Source organism: Saimiri boliviensis, chromosome 7 (assembly GCF_048565385.1).
Source record: "Saimiri boliviensis isolate mSaiBol1 chromosome 7, mSaiBol1.pri, whole genome shotgun sequence".
NCBI lineage: Eukaryota > Metazoa > Chordata > Mammalia > Primates > Cebidae > Saimiri > Saimiri boliviensis.
Genome location: NC_133455.1, coordinates 87,913,983 through 87,935,662, shown reverse-complemented (window position 1 = coordinate 87,935,662; position 21,680 = coordinate 87,913,983). Strand labels below are relative to the sequence as shown.

At 36.0% G+C, this 21,680-nt stretch overlaps 1 protein-coding gene across 1 annotated transcript in view; it reads right to left on the bottom strand.

Annotated features, from left to right (window-relative positions):
* RASSF8 (Ras association domain family member 8) overlaps positions 1-21,680 on the bottom strand; it is a 112,085-nt gene that overhangs the window by 13,272 nt on the left and 77,133 nt on the right. The window contains exon 2 of the mRNA XM_039472344.2: positions 2,249-2,459. Coding sequence (XP_039328278.1) covers positions 2,249-2,351 — 103 coding nt within the window. The 5' untranslated portion in view covers positions 2,352-2,459. The remainder of the gene's footprint in view (positions 1-2,248; positions 2,460-21,680) is intronic.

Genomic DNA, 21,680 nt, shown 5'->3' with positions numbered 1-21,680 from the left:
TTCACTTTTAGTTATTCTGTCATAATTTGAGCAAGTATCCTACATCCATCAGCTAAATCTAATCTGTAAAAGTGGTCAAAGATTAGTGTAGAAATGATTTCTTCCTACAGTATTAGATGCATTCAACAGCTTTCATCAAACTATTTTGTTTTTAGCTCTTTTCTAATTCAATCTGATTGATTAGTAGCACAAAGAAAACATTAGCTGTCATATATATATTTGCAGGTTGACAACTTGTGTGCATGTTTTCATAGTAAGTCATTTTGATAGTTTCTACAGTTTCCTAAAAATAATTTTAACTATCCAGAAATACCCAGTAACTCCTAATCAAGAATACAGTGTGTGTGTGTGTGTGTGTAGCGCCCCCATGAAAAACCCAGTAACTCTTCATCAAGAATACAGTGTGTGTGTGTAGTGCCCCCATGAGGGAAAGATGTGTGTGTATGTGTGTGTGTGTGTGTGTGTGTGTGTGTGTTTATGTGTGTGTGTGTGCCTGTGAACACACTCCTGACCTATGGCAAACTTCTTTCTTTTTGGCTGGTTCATAAATAAATATACTCTGTAGTCCAAGTGGGCAAACACACACCTGGAACCTCTGGGCATTTTCCCTTGAAATTCTGTGTAATAAGTGTGATTATGGACAGATGCAGCTTGTGGCACTACTTAACTACTTTGACTTTTGTAAAAACTACTTTTTTTTTTTTTTTTTAAAGGCACTGTCTATGGCTTAATTCCCAGAAAGCCTTTGACAAACAAGGATAGCTAAGTTCGACAATTAATAAACCTATTCTTCACTAAGAAAAAAAAAAAAAAGCTGTATATTTTAATTCAAATAAATTATGTGAGACTCTTAATAGGGGCAATTACGAAATAAGCTAGTAAAAAAATACGAAAAAATTAAATGCCTTAACTTTCTCCTTTTCAATAATTAAACTTAAGTCTATGTATATATTATTCCCAAATGCAAAAAGAGTTTCATTGGATGTGAAAGCCCAGAATTTTCAGCATTGCTACAATATATTAGTGTGCTATAGTGTTTAAGGAAAAATCAAAAGATGTCAATATTAAAAGAAAGCCTTGCATAGGGCACTGTCAACCTCTAACAGTGCATCTGCCACATCACAGGTGGCAAAATCATCTCTACCAAATGCTAAAGTGCCTTGGCAACAGTATGACTCATTTCAGTGCTGAGCTAATTGACATGTTTCCAATATAAACTGGCAAGACATAATATCAACTTTTGATGAGGAGCTCAAAGACAAAGAGGCCCTGAGCACCTAGCATGGTGCTGGCCACACAGCTTCCTCTTAATACATGTTTGTTAAATGAAAGATTTAAGACATAAATATAAACTTTGAACCACATTACTGGTTTTACTGATTGAGGTGTTTACGCCCTCATCATTTAAGGTAACTAAACATACATAAACTATAATGAAGATAAGCTCAAAATAAGTAAGAAGAAAAGGTAAAACGCAGTAGGAGAATAACATGAAGCCAAGAGCTGTGCTTCATCTTCACTGTATCGTAAGATTTTATTTATTTATTTATTTATTTAGACTGAGTTTTGCTCTGTCACCCAAGCTGGAGTGCAGTGGCATGATCTTGGCTCACTGCAAACTCAAGCAATTCTCCCTCCTCAGCCTCCATAGTAGCTGCGATTGTAGGTGTACACCACCATGCCTGGCTAATTTTTGTAGTTTTATTAAAGATGGGATTGCCAGGCTGGTCTCAAACTCCTGACCTCAAGTGATCTACCTGCCTCGTCCTCCTAAAGTGCTGGGTTTACGGGTGTGAGCCACCATGCCCAGCCAGTAATAAGATTTTGAAAGTATACATTATCCTTCCAGTGAAGAATGATGTTACTTCATTTGTTGTATTTTCCAAAAGTATGGAGAAAAAAATAACAGGTGAGATTTTTCCTAATGAGTGTTTCTGGGAACTAAGAATCTAGATTTTGGCTTAAGAAAACATCATTAGTTTCGGAAGTCATTGCATAGGCTGAACAACAGGAGAGGAGAAGGCGGTGCAGATGCTAATTCAGAGTTAGTAAAATCTGGGGGTGTCAGAGAACAAGCATCATCACAGATTTACCTAAACACAGACAAACTGTAATAAGTACAAGTGTGCCTGTGAGACTTATTATGGAATCAAATGAACAAAATCCATTAGAAACCTGTATTTAAAACAAATACACAGAATGAAAGGAAGCATAATGTACTTTCCTCAGATACCCAGAGTTCACTTACCTATCGCTTGAGCTAAGGCTATGACAACCTCCTGGCAAGTTGTGACTTCAGTGACTCCACAAACAATCCTCTGAACTCCATCCACCCACACTTTAAGTTCCATGGTGCACTGACCAGTCACCCAAGGGCCCTGAGAGTGGTCATCAGTGTGTTAAGTCATGTCTCTAGCTGCAGGAACACGGAGTGGACAAGGCTGAGTCTGTGTAGTTACCTTAAAAATAAAAAAAATAAAAATAAAAAAAAGGACAAAAAATAAAAAATCACTTTTAATAAAATGAATCAACATTTCTTCTAGTATTACATGAAACAAATTTTAATATATCATAATCTTACTACAGTACACAGACCTACTTACTTTACAGAAATGAATTAAGCAACACAAATGCAACTACAGCCACCTATCATGATACTGTTTCATGTCACCACTATTTATATAATAATTTTAATTATGATCTCATGCTCCATTAGGTTAAAAATTCCTATTTACTTACCCAGCCCTATTCAATATATGAACTGTTTTTCTGTCCTGTTTTTTATTTTGAATTATTTCATTAAGATAATTTCTGAAGTTAAAATAAAGAAAAAGTTTGTCATTGTAGGAATTATCAATAAAATTGAACCAATGTGCAATGCTTCGCCAATACTGAGTATTAACAATTTTTAAGAACAGTTGTCAAGGTATTTTATTCAGTTCACATTCCTGATTAAAAAAAACAAAAACAAAAACAAAAACAAAACAAAAATAACACTGCTACTTGCCTGTCTTCCTAATAGTTTTTCCTTCATTATTTTACTCTCTCTTCTCATTCTCTCACAGGAATGCAAACTAAGTTAGTAAGATGTCTTGACAACTGTTTTTAATGTGTCCCTTGCCTACCTCTCCCCACAAGGATGGAGAGTGTCTGCCCTGTTGAAATGCCAACACCAGGCACAGCATGAGAACAGGTGGGCAAAAAAATCTTAGTTGAAGGAAAGAATTCATTTGATGACCAAAAATTTCCTTATGTATAAGCTTCTGATCCTTTTCTCATTTAACAGGTTTGATAGTTTTCTTAAATTATGAGACTTATTAAAAAAAAAATGTAACTCTTGTTCTACTTGCTGTGTTTACCCAGTGTTTGATTTTTTATTTGGCTGCATTATATGCCAAGCAGAAATTTTTATTTTATCATATAGTCAAACCAAATATTCTTTATTTCTTGTATTGATAAGAATGTTATTAGCCTGCTAAAAATGATCACAATTCTTTTTCCTGTGGGCTTTTAAAAAATCTCAACTCTTCCTTTGTAAATTCTCCAAACAATATATGATTTTTTTGTTTGTCCATTGTTTTGTGGCTTTCCCACGTAGTTATTTGCTGTTTTAACAAAAGGATGTCAAAATTCATGAGATGTAATAAACATTGATTTAGTTAAGAGAACATTTGGATTTGTTTTTAGGTTTACAGTGGCACTGGTATTTCAGAATTAATAGCTTATTTAAAAGCTTATTTTTAAAACACTAATAAACTTTTCTTGCAAAATAGTAGTTACTACAAACAGTGGCTTAGTCCCTTGCACATTCTCTTAAAAGACCTAAGACAGTTCAGGCCAGCTGGTCACCTGGGTAGATGAGTCAGAACCCACACAAGGGGAAGGAGAATAAACCTAATTACTTTCTCCAGAGAAGGTACACAAACCCTTTTTGTCGTTCTAAAAACAAGAGAAGCCTGGCTGAACATTAATCTCCGAGCATGGTGCTTTAGTACTCTGTCTACGACGCAGCGTCGGTCTCATTACCCTCGGTGTGAAGAAAGAAGGGGCCACCTTGGCAATGACAAGCTGATTCCATAACTGTGCTCCTCAGTTAGGAGGGCCTGTCAGATGTTAAAGTTCCTGGGAATAAGAGCCTTCCAAAGTTAAAGAAATTTAAGAAAGCCAGTAAATAAAGTTTAAAAAGTTCCTTTACAGCTGGACTTCTTTGAGACTTTAATAGGCTGGTACACACTCTAAATTTCAAAGGAGAGTTTTATATGCTGCCCAATCTAGAGAACATTTAAGGAAAGAAGACAGAAAAGTTCTGACTTGTTCCCTTTTCTGCAAGACACCCTATTTACTGAAAATAGGACATGTCTTATTCTTTCTTGGGATAAAATTAAGATATAAAAAATGGCCAAACATTAATATACTGCATTATTACATTTTTAAAGCTGGATTAAAGTCTAATTAAAGTGCCTTATTAGTCATTAAAAGATCTTAAACTTGGAAAATCAAGCAAGAAAGCATACAGATCTCATAAAGCCCCTTGTCACCAAGAAACCCATCATTTAAAAGAATCCTATGGGATTTTTTTTTTTTTCAATTGTGGAAGAACACTTAAGACCTATCCTTTTAGCACATTTTTAATGACATGATACAGTATTATTAACTACAGGCACCACGTTGGACAACAGATCTCTAGAACTTACTCATTCTGTGTAACTGAAACTTTACAATCCTTCAACAAGCAACTGCCTATTTTGCCTGTCTGCAGCCCCCAACAACTTCCATTTGAATCTCTGTTTCTATAAATCTGACTACATTAGCTACCTCACAGAAGTTCTGTATTCATTTTTAGACTTTAGCATACTGCCACATATTTTCCTATCTGAATTATCACTGGTTCACTTTGAACTTTTATTCATTAAGTGAATACAAACAAACATACAATACATGTAAATCTGTTAAATATTACAGGATACAGGAATCTTATGGGAAAACACTGAACATAAATACAATTTCTTAGTAATATAAACGTGTAGGGTATTTATCTTGTCGATCAGGCTTCCCACCATGTATGGCTCATCACACAAAGAAGATGGGTATTTGCATTTTTGTTTTAATACCACTAATAATACCTTTCAAACTGAAACTTTAAGGAGGGTAGGAAATGCCTTAATGGATCAGATCAATGGACCATCATGCCCCCAATTTTATGTCTACGGGAACAGAGCTTCCATCAGGTTTTGTCCTGTACTGACAATCGTCCCTTGCTTTGCTAAAAATCATGGCATTCAGCATCATTCTGATACCAAAACCTGGCAGAGGTTCAGTATAAAAAGAAAACTTCAGGTCAACATCCCTGATGAACATCCATGCAAAAATCCTCAATAAAATACTGGCAAACCATACCCAGGAGCACTTAAAAAACATATCCACCACAATCAAGTTAGCTTTACCCCAGGATGCAAGGTTGGTTCAACACAGGCAAATCAATAAATGTGATTCATCACATAAACAGAACTGAAGACAAAAACCATGGCTATCTCAATAAACACAGAAAAGGCTTTCGATAAAATTCAACATCCCTTCATGTTAAAAACTCTCAATAAACTAGGTACTGAAGGAACATACCTCAAAATAGTAACAGCCATCTATGACAAACCCACAGCCAATATCATACTGAATGGGCAAAAGCTGGAGGCATTCCCATTGAAAACCAGTGTAAGACAAGGATACTCTCTCTCACCACTTCCATTTTATTCTCTGTCTCTATAAATCTGACTATGTTAGATATTTCATAGAAGTTCTATATTCCGTTTTTAGGCTTTGACATACTGCCACATATCTTCCTATCTGAATTATCATTGTTTCACTTTGAACTTTTAATCATATGTTGAATCATTAATTCAACATAGTATTGGAAGTTCAGGCCAGGGCAATCAGGCAAGAGAAAGAAGTAAAGGATATTCAAATAGGAAGAGAGGAAGTCAAATTGTCTTTGTTTGCAGATGACATGGTCCCATATCTTGGGGATCAAAACCCATCATCTCAGCCCAAAAGCTTCCAAAGCTGATAAGCAACTTCAGCTAAGCCTCAGAATACAAAATTAATGTGCAAAAATCAACAGCATTCCTTTACACCAACAACAGGCAAGCAGAGAGCCAAATCATGAATGAATTCCCATTCACAATTGTTACAAAGAGAATAAAATACCCAGGAATACAGCTAAGGAGAGAAGTGAAGGAAAGAGGAATACAAGCCATTGTTAAAGAAAATCAAAGAGGACACAAACAAATGGAAAAACATTCCATGTTCATGAATAGGAAGAATCAATAGCATGAAAGTGGCTATACTGCCCAAAATAATTTATAGATTCAGTGCTATTCCCATTAAACTATCACTGACATTCTTCACAAAACTAGAATGAACTATTTAAAAATTCATAAGGAACCAAAAAACATCCCAAATAACCAAGACAATCCTAAGCAAAAAGAACAAAGTTGGAGGTACCATGCTACCCAACTTCAAACTATACTACAAGGCTACAGTAACCAAAACAGCATGGTACTGATACAAAAACAGACACATAGACCAATTAGAACAGAATAGAGAACTCAGAAATCAGACCACACACCTATGGCCAATTGATCTTGAACAAACATGACAAAAACAAGCAATGGGGAAAGGATTCCCTATTTAATAAATGGTGCTGGGTGAACTGGCTAGCCATATGCAGAAAACTGAAACTGGACCCCTTCCTTACACCTTATACAAAAATTAAATCAAGATGGATTAAAGACTTAAATGTAAACCCCAAAACTATAAAAGCCCTAGATGAAAATCTAGGCAATATCATTGAAGACATGGACAAGGGCAAAGACTTCATGACAAAAATGTCAAAAAGCAGTTGCAATGAAAGCAAAAATTGACAAATGGGATCCAACGAGGCTAAAGAGCCTCTGCACAGCAAAAGAAACTATCATCAGAGTCAAAAGACAACCTAAGGAATGGGAGAAAATTTTACAATCTATCCATCTGACCAAGGTCTAATATCCAGAGTCTATGAGGAATTTAAACAAATTTACAAGAACAAAAAACATTAAAAGTAAATAAAAGACATGAAGAGACACTTCTCAAGACATACATGCAGCCAACAAACACATGAAAAAAAAGCTCAACATCACTGATCATTATAGAAATGCAAATCCAAACCACAATGAGATATTAAAAAGTCTAGAAACAACAGATACTGGCAAGGTTGTGGAGAAAAAGAAATACTTACACTGTTGGCGAGAGTGTAAATTAATTCAACCACTGTGGAAGACAGTGTGGCAATTCCTCAAAGATCTAGATGTGGAAATACCATTTGACCCAGCAATCCCATTACTGAGTATCACCCAAAGGAATATAAATAATTCTATCATAAAGATACACACACATGTATGCTCATTGCAGCACTATTCACAATAGCAAAGACATGGAATCAACCCAAATGTCCATCAATGATAGACTGGATAAAGAAAATGTGGTACATGTACACCATGGAATACTATGCAGCCATAAAAAGGAACAAGATCATATCCTTTGCAAAGACATGGATGGAGCTAGAAGCCATTATCCTGAGCAAACTAATACAGAGACAGAAAACCAATACCTCATGCTCTTACTTATAAGTGGGAGCTGAACACAGCGGGTAGGGGACAACACACACTAGGGCTTGTTGTGGGGTGGGGAGAAAGAGTTACAGAAAGAATAGCTAGTGGTTGCTGAGCTTAATACCTAGGTGATGGGTTGATCTGTGTAGCAAACCACCATGGCACACATTTACCTAGGTAACAAACCTGTACATCCTGCACATATACTCCAGAACTTAAAATTTGAAAAAAAAAAAAAAAAAAGAAAAGAAAAGAAAAGTAAAAAAGCAAGTTTAACCACGAAAAAAAAATCACGGCATTATTCACGAAGTCATCTGAAGACAGCCCATCTCTCCATCTTCCCAGCAGAAGCCCACAGGAGTTGTAACCCTGATCTTTCCTTCGTATCAACTCCAACAGTTCAATGTCCAGCCCCAGAACCAGACTAGAGGGGAAAATAAAAGTCCTATACTGTAGGTGCGTGTGATGGATAGCTCATCATTTACATTAAAGATCTGGGAAGCAAACGACATTCCAATTGGAATTTGGAATAAATTTTTCCATGGAAACAGTGATACAGATAGAAGAAAGGCTCTACTGCAAAGGTTTTAATATAGTTCAGTTATCGCTTTCATTAAGAAGTTTCTATATGCAAGTCACTATTATTTTAATTAATTTTTTACAATGAACACATGCTACTAGGGCACAAGTATTCTTTAGCTAAGAACCATTTATTGTCATAATATCCTCCTGGAATTGAGCGTCTGCATTTGTAGAAACATTAACTCAAGATCAATGCTTTCTTAAAGGAATTACAGCCAATCTTTACTGTTTGCAGATTCTGGATTTGTGAATCTGTCTACTTGCTAAAAATTTGTTTGTAATCCCAAAAATCAGTATTTGTGCTACTTTCAGGGTTATTTGTAGATATGCAGAGTGCGAAAAAGTTTTGAGCTGCCTGACGCACATGCTCCAGCTGAGACTGAACAAGGTGACACTGCTTTTGTGTTTCAGCTCTCAGACTGTCAACATTTGTCTTTTCTCAGCCTATGTGGTGCCATGTTTTCGGCAAGTTTTGTTGGTGGGATTTCACCATTTAAAATGGCCACCAAGCATAGGTGCTGAAGTGCTGTTCAGGATTTCTGAGGCAAGAAGGCTGTGCTGTGACTCACATGCAGACATTGAAAGGGGTGAGGTGTTGCTAAATATGGTTTATTTTAGTTTTGGTCTGTCAATATTTACATTTACTGTATACTAAATATAAATGTTTACATTTAATGTGTATTAAATAAGTTATCTTAAACAGAAAAAAAACACATAAAGCAAGGATATATATTAGTGAGTTACCAAAGATGTTGTGACCAGAAGCTTCCCCAAAACTAATAGGAATATTCTTTATTAAATCGAGTAAGTCCTTGCTCTTTCTTCTGCTTTACATCACTCTCAAGTGGCAGCAAACATGCCCAACGATTTAACACTCTCAAATATTACACACTTAAGTATTCAGCAATTATGGTAATAAATGGCACAAGTACTTATTATATGCTAAGCACCATGTACCATGTTTCATTTCTTCCTCACAACATAATTCATCAAGTTAGATATGATTAGCCTCATTCCAATATGAGAAAAGTGAGTATCAGAGAGCTTAAATAACTTTTCCAGTGTCAAAAATCTAGTAATTTAGGAACACACATATAAAATTTAGCTGAATACAGAAACTAAAGAATAAATAAGGCTAGGATTCTCCAAAGGGATTTACGGTACCCAAATAAATGGTTTTTTTGTTTGTTTGTTTGTTTGTTTTAAATGCCATGAACCACCCTAAGAAATCTTATCTTTAATTACCTGGAAATTGTTTTTTGTCAGTGAACAATGATCAGATAACGTATACAAACTTGCCATTTCAAAAGAAAGAAAAGAGGTGCTAAACCATGCTAAGAAATGGCAAATAATTAATTCATTCAAAGAATCTATGAAAAACACAGGCCAGGAAAATGAGCATCTGATGCTCTGGTTCCTTTTTCAGCATCAATGAATTATTCCTTCAGTTTTGGAAAATCACATCCAGCTTTATTTCTACAGAATCCTAAATAAAATATGTCTGAACATACACATTAATTTTACTCCTGTCTTAAATACAAAGCAAAACTTCTTGGAGATTTCCTGCATTTTTGTTACATTCACACTATTAAAATATACTTTCTGGAATAAGCCATTTTGTTTGAGGCAAAGTTGATTAATAGAAACAAGATGCACCAAGGTTCAAATCCCAAGTCTACTACTTCTTGTGTGATTTAAGTCAAGATGCATATTTTTCCAAGTGGCATTTGTTAGAAATGGAATGAAATAATATCTTTTCAAACTGTACCTTACTTAGTACAGGGCTTGGCACACAGTTTGAATTCAAGAGTTAGGTCTGGGTATGAAAGTGAAAGTTCTAACTTAAAAAGTGTAAACTTAATTTTTATGGAAGAACAAATCAATAGCAAAGCAAATTGTCAGAAACACTTATATTAATAAGAACATCTGAAAATAAAGACATTTTAGGTTTTTAATTCACGTACCTAAGAGCAGCAGCACATTCAAAAATTTTAAGTGAACATTAGAAATGCTAATTCGTATTTTAAAATTTCAGTCACATCTAGTAAAAAAACATGCTATGAATCGAGTTAAAATTATTGGTATGAGAATACTGATCCTTTATTAAGAATTAGGTCTTTTCCTTAGGATAAACTTTTTAAATGAATATAACTAGTAACTTTAGTTTTTCACTTAGCATCAAATTTAAACTGAGTGCTACAAGGGCGTTCAGTTGAGCTTCTTATTCAAAGTCCATCTCCAGATAGCTTACTGACAATTATATTTTTCTTAACTATATATAATGTTAAAGCTCTATTACTTTGAAATAGAGACTTCTCTCATACCCAGCAGGGTTAATCAATAGTGTATAAAACAGCATTGGAAATCTTTTGGGAGTACAATATTCTGCAGAATAACTAAAGGATGGCACTTACTTCTAAATTAACAGTTTGAGTAAATTTTGGCCTGTCAAAGTTCACAGTAGAAATACAAGACTTTTATGTAATAATTGTAATTCAAGAAAAAGCAAAATTTATGTAAAATTATCTGTTTTAGAAAACCAAGAGATATGTTTTCAATAATCAAGGCTCATCTCAAAAATTAGCCCAGATTCAGAATAATCCCGACACCACTAACCGACACCACTAACAAGTCATTTCTTCCCATTCCTTCCAAGTTATGTTTTGTAAAATCATTCTAATACCCATGGAAACACAAGAACATGCTTATTAGACTGAATTCTTCTTTGATGTCTATCTGACAGAAAAGCACTTATAAGGCAACTATTTAGCTTGGGATTTTAAGCCTGGAACATCATACCTTAAAAAAGGGAAGGGAGGAAGAAGGCACAGAGAGGCCGGAGAGCCATGAGTGGCATAATAAAATGACCACTTGGGAGGTACAAAAAATGGAAATAATGAAAAGGAATGGAGAGCAACACACAGAAATGTATAACTGAGTTTTGGTCAGGGCCTCTAATGGCCCCGTAGCCCTCATTACAAGCCAATTCCTGACAGGCCCAGCCTCTCCGGTAGCAGTAGCCCTGAGTTAACTCTAGCTGGAATGCCATCATTCCACACAAATGCCATTATTATCAGCATATGCATCTTTCTTCTCTTTTCTTCCCTCCTCTCTACCACTCCAGCCTTGCTATATTCTTCTTCCCAAGTCATAACCTTACCAACAACATTAAAAAATACATTTGGTTCTACCTGGTGAAGGCTCTAAAGAAGCTATCACTTCTCATGCCTAGAGATGCCAGGGATGGGCACATGACAGCACTTTCTCCAGGCATGTAAAAGGTTGTTCATTTTAGAGTTCACAATAACCAAATGGATCAGCACAGTGCGCAGTGAGTGCTTTTAAGTTTATGCTGCCTCAGCATCCATTTAAAAATATACGTAAACCCGGCTCAGTTGCCCTTGATATCGTTTTCAATATGACAGCCTACCCAAATGGTTCCAGCCAGTAGCCAAAGACAAAAACTTGGGAGGCATCTCTCCCACCTCATGGATCGGGCTTCCCACTTTCAGCAGCTTCCTTGCTTCTTTGAAATGGACCATGGAGGCATCTGCCAGTGACTCACATTTTATTGCCCAAAATAGAATGCTCCTTTTCTCTCTCTACCTGCTTGCGACCTGACCTTCCTACATGTGGCCTCCAGGCATGCTGTGTACCCTCCAGGGTCTGTAAGTATTACAAACTCTTAAAAGTTTCACAGTGTGGCTGTGTCTTTGAAGCCATGCCTACAATCTGACCCCTGATGGCAGGGTAGCCCTGAAGGGACCCAGGCAGGTGGATCCCCTGCTGGTACTCTTTTGTCCAGGCCTCTCTGCTTCTGGAGATGGTAGTTATCAGCTAAGTCGACATAGTTTCATTCACAACAATACATCTCACCTTTCACAGCTGGCAGACCACTGACCATCAACTAGTACACTAAACATAGAAGGCTGAGGCCTGACCAGGTTATACACAGGATCAAGGTCCGATGCACAGGTGACAGCAGAGCCGATCTTTGTATAAAACTGATTTAGATTATTCAGAAAACTGAAATTAAATGATTTTTACACATATTTAAATAAATTAAGTGCCCAGTACAGAAGATGTTGAGGGAGCTGCCCCTCTCAAGAATTCTAGTTAAAACAGACCATAAAATGAGTTATTAATGATATAAGAACATAAGCAAAAAAACCTATGTGTGGTCTGTTCTTGCTAATTTTCTTAAATGTTTATGGAAGGTGGAACAATATGGGACCTTAATTTACTGGGACAAAAATCTCATAAATAAGAAACATAAAAGTAATATACCATTGGGCTGCATTTCTTGCTGCAGTATTATAAAAAAAAGGAACATAAAAAGCCATCTGTTTTACAATTATACTTTCTATTAGGGTCCTAGACTACTTTGCAACCCTCCAGAGACAGTTCGACACACGTGTGTGGTGCCAAGTTCGATAATGGTTTAACTCCTGTTAAAGGTCTCAGAACCGGGATTAGAGACCACACTCTCAAAGTCTTAATACGAAAATACTGAAATCTGGCATCAGTGAAATCATGCTTTCTACAACATATGCTATTTCATGGCTTTCTTTCATGAATCATGAGAAAACTGGCAGTGAGTGTAACAATACACTCCTACAGAAAAACAGAATTAGTGAAAACAATGATATTTTATAAGGTAGATTTAAGTATAAATACATCTGTGATATTTCTCCTTAAGTAGGCACACTTTGGTACCTTCATTGAAAACCAACTAGTCAAATGGTAACACCTTGCTTTAACTGAATCTAGCAACAAGAATTCTTACTATGTGAAAGATACAATGGTAATGTTTTAAATACATATATATATATATATATATGTATATATATATTTTAAATATGTATATATATATTTTAAATATGTATATATATATATATATATTTTAAGAGATGGGGGTCTCCTTATATTGCCCAGCTGGTCTTGAACTTCTGGCCTCAAGTGATCTCCCTACCTCAACCTCCCAAAGTGCTAGGATTATAACCATGAGCCACCATGCCCAGCCATTCTTTTATTTAATCCTTTAAAAAATGTTTTTTAAATCTTTTTGGCTGTCACCATAGGAGAACAGATATTTAATCCTTTCAATAGTCATCTGCTGCTCTATGTGACATAAATTATTAAACAAATGGGGAAATGGAGACATAATCAGTAACTTACTCAGGGTTACCCACACAGTAAGTGGCAGGTGCAAATCTGACAACACTCATAACCATATACAGTTACTTCTATGAAATAAAGTTATTAGCAAAGTTTGCAAGGGCATTTGTAATCATTAACTCTGGCTTAGGAGAGAAAGTAATCAAGCAAATGTGACCATGAGAGTTATAATTTCCAACACTAGTAAACCAAATGCTATAAATTTAGTCAAATTATTGCCATGGAAATGAGGAGAAGCAAAGAGCTGGTGTTCAATAACCAAATCATACTTAGGAACATACGACCCCTGAGGTTCCTGGTGAAAACTGCTCCTTTCAGCCTCTCTCAGCTCAGTAAAGCAGGAATAGAGGTCCAGTCTGAATCCAGATGTCATCTGATCGCCCAAATCTATGTCCTTCCCATTAAAAGCTGTCTGCCAAAAACAGAATCGCTTTTCTTCTGCACAACTGAATAGGTATGGGCCACCTGATTAGGGACTTTTTTCTATTTAAGAAACGGTAAATTAGGTTCATTATCTTCTAGTCACCATTCCGGTATAATGACTCCAATTCCTAAATTTAACATTTAAAAATCAAATTGCTTGAATTATTTACCTATTTAATATTTAACATTTTGCAATAAAATCCACCATTTTACTTAATGGGGGATAAAAAGACATTTATTTTTTATCTATGAAGCCAAGATGACCATGGACTTCTCATTTATGGTATTGTAAATATTGAGCCCATAAATTCTGACAAACAAGTACATTTCTATAATTACAATAAAGTAAATGTGAAAACTTTTCAACAAAACATTGTCCATCCACCATTGTTAGGACTACAGTGGTGGCTTTGAAGAGCCAAACCTCACATATCAAAGCATATTCCTCTGCAGGTATATGTTTCTAAAGCTAAGTTTGTATGGAAATACTTCAAAGACAAAATTAAAAAATTTTGTGAGGTAATGGTAATAAAACAGATATATAAGATTAAGGAAAATCTGAGCCCCTGACTCATGAGTCAGAATGGCTGCTAGACTATAAAACTCCTGCTGGACTTCAATGGTAAAATTTAATGAGCACAGTGGGCAAAGCAGAAAAATTTCATGTTTCTTAAAATTTTTTTACTATACTTGTTCAGTTGATAAAGTACTAAATGCTTTAAGAATATAAAAGCCAAAAAGAATATATGGCAAAACTAACCATGCATGATCCCTATGAGTCTTTGCTAAATTAAGGCTATTTCAGTTCATAGAGAACAACAACAAAAAAGTGTCCATTCAAACAATTTGAAAAGGCAGTTTTTTCTTAATCTCTAAGGTTCAAGAATAATTTTGAAAAAAGGATAATACTAATTTTGATTGTTCTATTTGTTTTCTGAAGAAAATCTAAGCCAATTAAATAAGTCCCTAGATGATGTGCATATTTGTCTTCTGAAGAAAATCTAGGCCAATTAAATAATTAAGTCCCTAGATGACACGCAGAAACAGGTGCATTCTTTGGTGATATTTCAATGTAACAGGTATCTTTCACTGTAGCAAAATTTCAAGAGGCATCCTTCAACAGGCAGCTTTCCCCAGTTTTTTGGTCTGGAGGTGACCACTCTCCCTGTGCTTCCAAAGCATTAGGTGATTTTGTTTCATATGATGACCCCCAAAGGTGCTTCTCTGGCTGCTCCTCTGATTCTCCTACTACCTCTGGAACCCTTCAGCATAATAGCTGGCACAGAAAGGGTGATCCATGTGTGTTTGTCGAATAATATAGGCACTAATTGCACAAGACAGAAACAGAGTTTATGCTTAACTGGGAGGAGGGGGGTAAGGCACAATACTAACGAGAAAATGTCAGTGTGATCCCAGAGGCAATAAAATTAGCATTCAAGTATTTTAAGCAATACTGCAGTAAAGCCCTGCAGTACTGATTTAAACTCCTGAAATAAATGTTAAATCTTACCACTAATTGATGCTACTGTGAATATTATACCACACTGTAAAACTCTTAAATATATCCCAATGCACTATCTCAAGAAAAAATGCTATTGTTCTAAACTACAATTTGTGATTTCCATATGATCTTAAATGAAACAGTTAATTGAAATAATTTATAAATATTTTAAAAACAGTGACAGGAAATGCTCAAGTAAATCGTATTTACAGAGGTAGAAAAATAATTTAAAAAATATCTAATATAGCTTGAAAATGAAAAAAAATCAGTACAGAATAAAATCATCCTGACACGTTTCTTAACACCTCATCACTTAAGCAAAGCCTTTTCCTCCCTAAAAGCAAATTAATCAAAATAAACTGAATGCCACCAGGAAAGAAGACATGTTCCACCCTACACACTCAGAAGGTTTTAATAAGAACAAAGTGGGATTGTTAAGTAAACAATGCAGACTTTCAAGCTGTTTTTAGATTCTGGTTTATAAATTATCTATCTGAATAACTTGTCTTAGATTATGAAAAACAAAAAACAAAAAAACCCAGACCCATAGATAGGCCTAGACAGGCTGTGATTAATATTATCTCCCACTCCTAGGCTTGGGATATACAGAGTGAACACAGCACAGCAAGTGCCCTCTTCCTAACCCTTCCTTCAAACGTGTCGTTTTCTCAGTTGACAAAATCTTAAATTGCTATGCTCCTCCTTTAACTGGAGAAATGATAAACCAACCTTTCTAATTTAAAACTACATTTTGGAAAAAGAATTATATTAAACATATATCTCGTTTCCTTTCTAAAATCAGACTGAAAATTCCAAAACATTTACAATGACAAGCAATTCATTCTCTCAGTATGATTCTGCCATAAGTAAGAACACTTGTCAAGTTTTGGGTATTCTGAATTCGTAAGGACAATACATATTTCTGTAGAGCTATCCAGCAAAGTTTAAAATTTGCATCTAGAATTAAGAAAGATACAATATATCAAATTATTAGAGATGTGACATAAAGCTATAAAACTCATTTAAGTATACTCTATACTTTAGCATCTCCTTAGCATTATTATACAGATTCATGTCATATTGTCCTATACTCCCACTTTAAGACTGGTATAGGCTTGGAATTTAGTATTTTACTGTGTGTGTGTGTGTGTGTGTGTGTGTGTTTGTGTCTCTCTCTCTCTCTCTCTCTCTCTCTCTCTCTCTCTCTATATATATATATATATATATATATATATACTTACGTATGTAGATATATATATGTATACACACACACACACACACAACCATTCTGCTTATTATTTAAGCTAGAAATCAGAGTTTCCCCAACTTCTTCACAATTCCTAGTCTTGTGAACATAGTGCATACTCATTATATTAAGTGTATTATCCAGTTGATAAAACTCAAATAAAAACAAACTGAACTCAAATATTCATGTTAGTCCTATATGAACATATTCAATGTCCAGAAAACAGGAAAAAGTCACATTCCAAGAAAGGGTAAGCAGTTACCTTGCTAATAAAATGAGAAGGAAGTATTCAAGGACTAAGTAAGTTACTACTGAGGAGGCCAGGTGAAGTGGGGTGTTAGGAAAGATGTCAGCACTGTGGCATGGAACAGATGCTTTCCCATCAGTCAAGAGATATCTCTCTATAACTATTCAACTGAAGCACTAGCAGGAGCTGCAGATTCTACTGACCTGGTTCTCAAACTTTGTGGCACAAGTCCATCAGAAAAAAACACTTCCTACCCTTTCCTCCCTCTTCCAAACTTTAGACCAAATTACTTTTCCTCCTCCAGGTAAGATGCCACTTCATTACTCCCCTTGGCCACTATTACCCCTCAATAACCTTTACCGCATATCCCACCTCACTGACATTAGCCCACTTTGCAAGTTTTTCCACTGCTCAAAATTTACTTACTAATGGCAGAATGACAAGGGAATGAAGTTGGGAAATTTTTTTGGTTCAAATCCAAGGAGCCAATTATTTGCGTTTAGCTATCAAACTAAAAATCTTATGTTAAAGAGATAATTTCTTAATTTCTTCTTTAAAAGTCAAGAATACAAATATATTTAAAGTTAAAATTCAACAATTAAAAAGGCAAAAAACAGATTACAAAAAATAAAACAAAACAGCCACAGTTTAAGTGAATCTTAATGCTCAAATAAATGGTACTGAGAGAATAAAGTAAAGAAAATGAAGTCATAATTTTAAATATGTGATTCATAAGCTCTATGTCAATTACAGTAGTACTATGTTAGCTACAGTTATATATGTGATTCATAAGCTCTATGTTAATTACAGTACTACAGACATACAGTAACATACATGATTATGTAGAAAAGTCACAAATTACAAACATTATTTCTCTCTCTAAAGTTATTTATTTATTAAATCCAGGCAAATCAATTTGTTTACAATAAGCCATTAGTTATACCTTTTATTTAAATAGCTCCATTCAAGTAAATAACAAGTAAAAGCAAAAGTTTTCTCCTCAACTCCCAGGTCACAGGGTGATTCTTTCAAAAGTGACAAGTCAATAACATTGAATAAAAATTCATACTATTAGAGAAATCAATGGAAGATGACATAGGAATCACCAACTACTGGCACTGTTAACAAACTTCGAAGTTTATGCAACAGGCAATAGTTAATAACAGCTCTGAGATAATACCTTCTGGGTTTTTTTCTCTGAAAAATTCAAATAGTGTTGACAAGTGTTAGATAATTTACATAAAGTTAGGCAAAGCATTTAACACTATCATTTTGTAATACCCACTCCCTGCTCGAAAACACGAAACAGCTGAGATTAACTAATCTCAAGAGTTAAGTTACATTAACTGAATAAAGAAGTCCTAAATCCTCCATCCTCTAACACCCAGCCTCAATGGGAGTCTACCACTGAAATCAGAACTCTGCCAATCTGAACCCCCTTTTATCCCCCCAGACTCACAAGGGAACTATGAGCAGCAGACAAACAGACTCCACCTGCCTAAGAAAAAAACAGGGAATGAAGACTGTTCTATCTACTTAGCAAAGTTAATTCTTTTGGCAATGCTGTGAAAGGTACCTTAAGAATTCACCTTCTGGGCCTGACCTGAGCAGTATGCCCAATTTCATAGGAGTAGCATCCCCAATGAAACTCACTGCTGTGGACCATTCCTTTCCCAATCACAAGGAACATCCATGATGTCCCTTCCAGTTCTATGATTCTAATGCTTCACACTGTGGAACCATTAAAATAGCTTTAAAAAAAGACAATTCAAAAGCAAACTTTAAAAATATAAGCATTTCTAGAAAAAAAGGGAAAATGTCCTACAGTTATGTAGAAAGAATAAACATCTGTGAATGTATCACAAAGCTCTAAGTAGAAAAGACTAATACAGACCTGAATGATAGGGAGGATTTGTCTTTGAAAACAAAGAAGTAATTTATTAGGGCTATAAAATTCATTGTGAGGACACTAAAGTCAAATTAAATAAAACCAACAAGAGACAAAACAATGTCCTAGCTTTGTGCATTGGGAGCTAAGGCTTCACTGAACACTAATTATATCTGTTTGAAACCAAGCAAATTAAATATGTTCCCTTTTAAACGTGTGTGTGTGTGTGTGTGTGTGTGTGTACAAGAACATTTCAAAGAACAAAGCATTTGAGTTATTTTCCCAAATTAATCTTGGGAATTAAAGAGTAGGTTATACAAGGTTTTTGGATTTTTTTTCAAATATGCCCTGGGTAACAGTGATGAATATGTATGCTGAAGATACATTTAAAAGCCAAATATCAAGTTTTGTAGTTTTGGGCTCTCCAGTATGCCTCAAAAGCTGAGGTTCTTAACACAACATATGAAAACACATAAACAAATTTGCAGGATCTAAGGCGTCCATAACTGCGAATGCAAAATACTTTCAAGGAAACAGTCGAAACCAGTTTTTAGCTTATTTATTTTTGTGGTCTTCATTGTATTTCATCTAGTCAGTTCTATTTCCAAAAGTACTGAGGTTCTTTGAGTCTTTGATCTTGAAACAAGGCTTCATTCTAAGAATAAAGGAACAAAACAGTATGGAAGACCCTATTCTGAGAGCAAACTATTCGAACACAGTGCCATTAGTTCACCCAAAGCATACACATCATGTGGAACCTGTATGTTGACTCCGGAAGTTTGTAATTCCAACTCGACATGACTGTGATGGGGGGTGTGTACAGGGTAGAAAGACAACACACTAAAGAGGAGGGGATGCCACGCAGGTACACACAGCCCAGGAACTCAGCCCAGTCCCAGAACTGAGCCGGCCTTGGTTAATATATGCCTGCTTTTCTCCCTCTCTCCACCTTTAATTGTTTCACACTCAGGCTAGCTGGCTAGGGCACGATTTTGCTTCAGTCTCTGACTAAGAAAACAGGCTTGCTGTGGTGACCCTTCCGGGGAAGCTCTTGGTTTCAGGACACAGTCACTCCTCGGAAGCTCTTCCCGCTGCATCCCATACAAGTATCTCTTTAGCGCCCACCTCCCAACAAAAGCTAGAGGGGCCCACAGAAATAGTCATGAAGGCCCACCAGCCACATAAAGGCTATCAATGCAACAATGAAATATATATGCTTGTAAAAATAACTACCTGAATTCACCCTTGTTGTTTCTATGCCAATCTGATTGCTAGTTATAAAAACCTAATAATAAAACCAAAAACATTAACTAAACACAATTTGGGAATAAAATGTTTAAAAATAGAATGAAGATTTTGGTACAACTATAGTAAAATGGGATCTTGGTAGTAAAATAATTACAAACTCTACCCTCTTTCTAAATATGCCCTAAAAAGCATACAAAATACAAAAACTACATGAAATAACTTGTGTGAAAATTTAAACTTATTTGTATAGAGTTTACTTTTTAAAGAATATACTAAAGGGAGTGAGGGTGGTGTTTGGCAGTGGCAAAGATCCACAGAGGAGACAAAAGAGCATCTTATCACTGTTATTGTTTAAAATGTCTGGACTAGCCAGGCCTGGTGGCTTACACCTGTAATCCCAGCTACTAGGAAGGCTGAGGCAGGAAAATCGCTTGAACCTGGGAGGCAGAGGTTGCAGTGAGCCGAGATTGTGCCACTGTACTCCAGCCTGGGCAACAGAGAGAGACTCCATCTCAAAGAAAAGAAAAAAAATAAAATAAAATCTGGACCATGGTGACGAGGAAGGTAAGCTTTTAGGACTCTTAATTATTGTTAGGACTCTTTTTTTTTATTATTGCATTTTAGGTTTTGGGGTACATGTGAAGAACATGCAAGATTGTTGCATAGGTACACACATGACAGTGTGATTTGCTACCTTCCTTCCTCTGCTATATCTGTCATTTCTCCCCATGCTATCTCTCCCCACCCCCGTCCCTCCCCCATTTCCCCCCAACGGACCCCAGTGTGTAGTGCTCCCCTCCCCGTGTCCATGTGTTCTCATTGCTCAACACCCACCTATGAGTGAGAACATGCGGTGTTTGGTTTTCTGTTCTTGTGTCAGTCTGCTGAGAACGATGGTTTCCAGGTTCATCCATGTCCCTACAAAGGACACGAACTCATCGTTTTTGATGGCTGCATAATATTCCATGATGTGTATGTACCACATTTTCCCTGTCTAGTCTATCATTGATGGGCATTTGGGTTGGTTCCAGGTCTTTGCTATTGTAAACAGTGCTGCAACGAACATTCATGTGCATGTATCCTTATAGTAGAATGATTTATAATCCATTGGATATATACCCAGTAATGGGATCGCTGGGTCAAATGGGATTTCTATTTTTAGGTCATTGAGGAATCGCCACACCGTCTTCCACAATGGTTGAACTAATTTACACTCCCATCAACAGTGTAAAAGTGTTAGGACTCTTTATTATTGTTTTCAAATTCTCCACCGACACTGCTTCCCTCCTTCCTCCTACTGCACCCCCCTCTCCCCACCGGCCTCAGAACAGCACTGTCACGGGTTATCTGAATTTACTCTTTATGGCCTTTATATTCACTGTGTAGGCTTTTTTATACAATAAAAGAAGGGAATTTCAAACAAATTACTAGGCAACCAAGCAATACTGTTATAGTAAAATGAGATGAACTCTGATATATAAAAGGAAAACACCAACTTCCTATCACTTAGATACTACTTTATCACAGACAGTGTAATAGACATACACTTTTTTTTTTTTTTTTTTTTTTTTTTTTTTTGTGGTGATGGAGTCTTGCTCTGTCACCCAGGCTGGAGTCCAGTGGTATGATCTCAGCTCACTGCAACCTCTGCCTCCCAGGTTCAAGTGATTCTCCTGCCTCAGCCTCCCTAGTAGCTGGGATTGCAGGCGTGAGCCTGCAAGCCT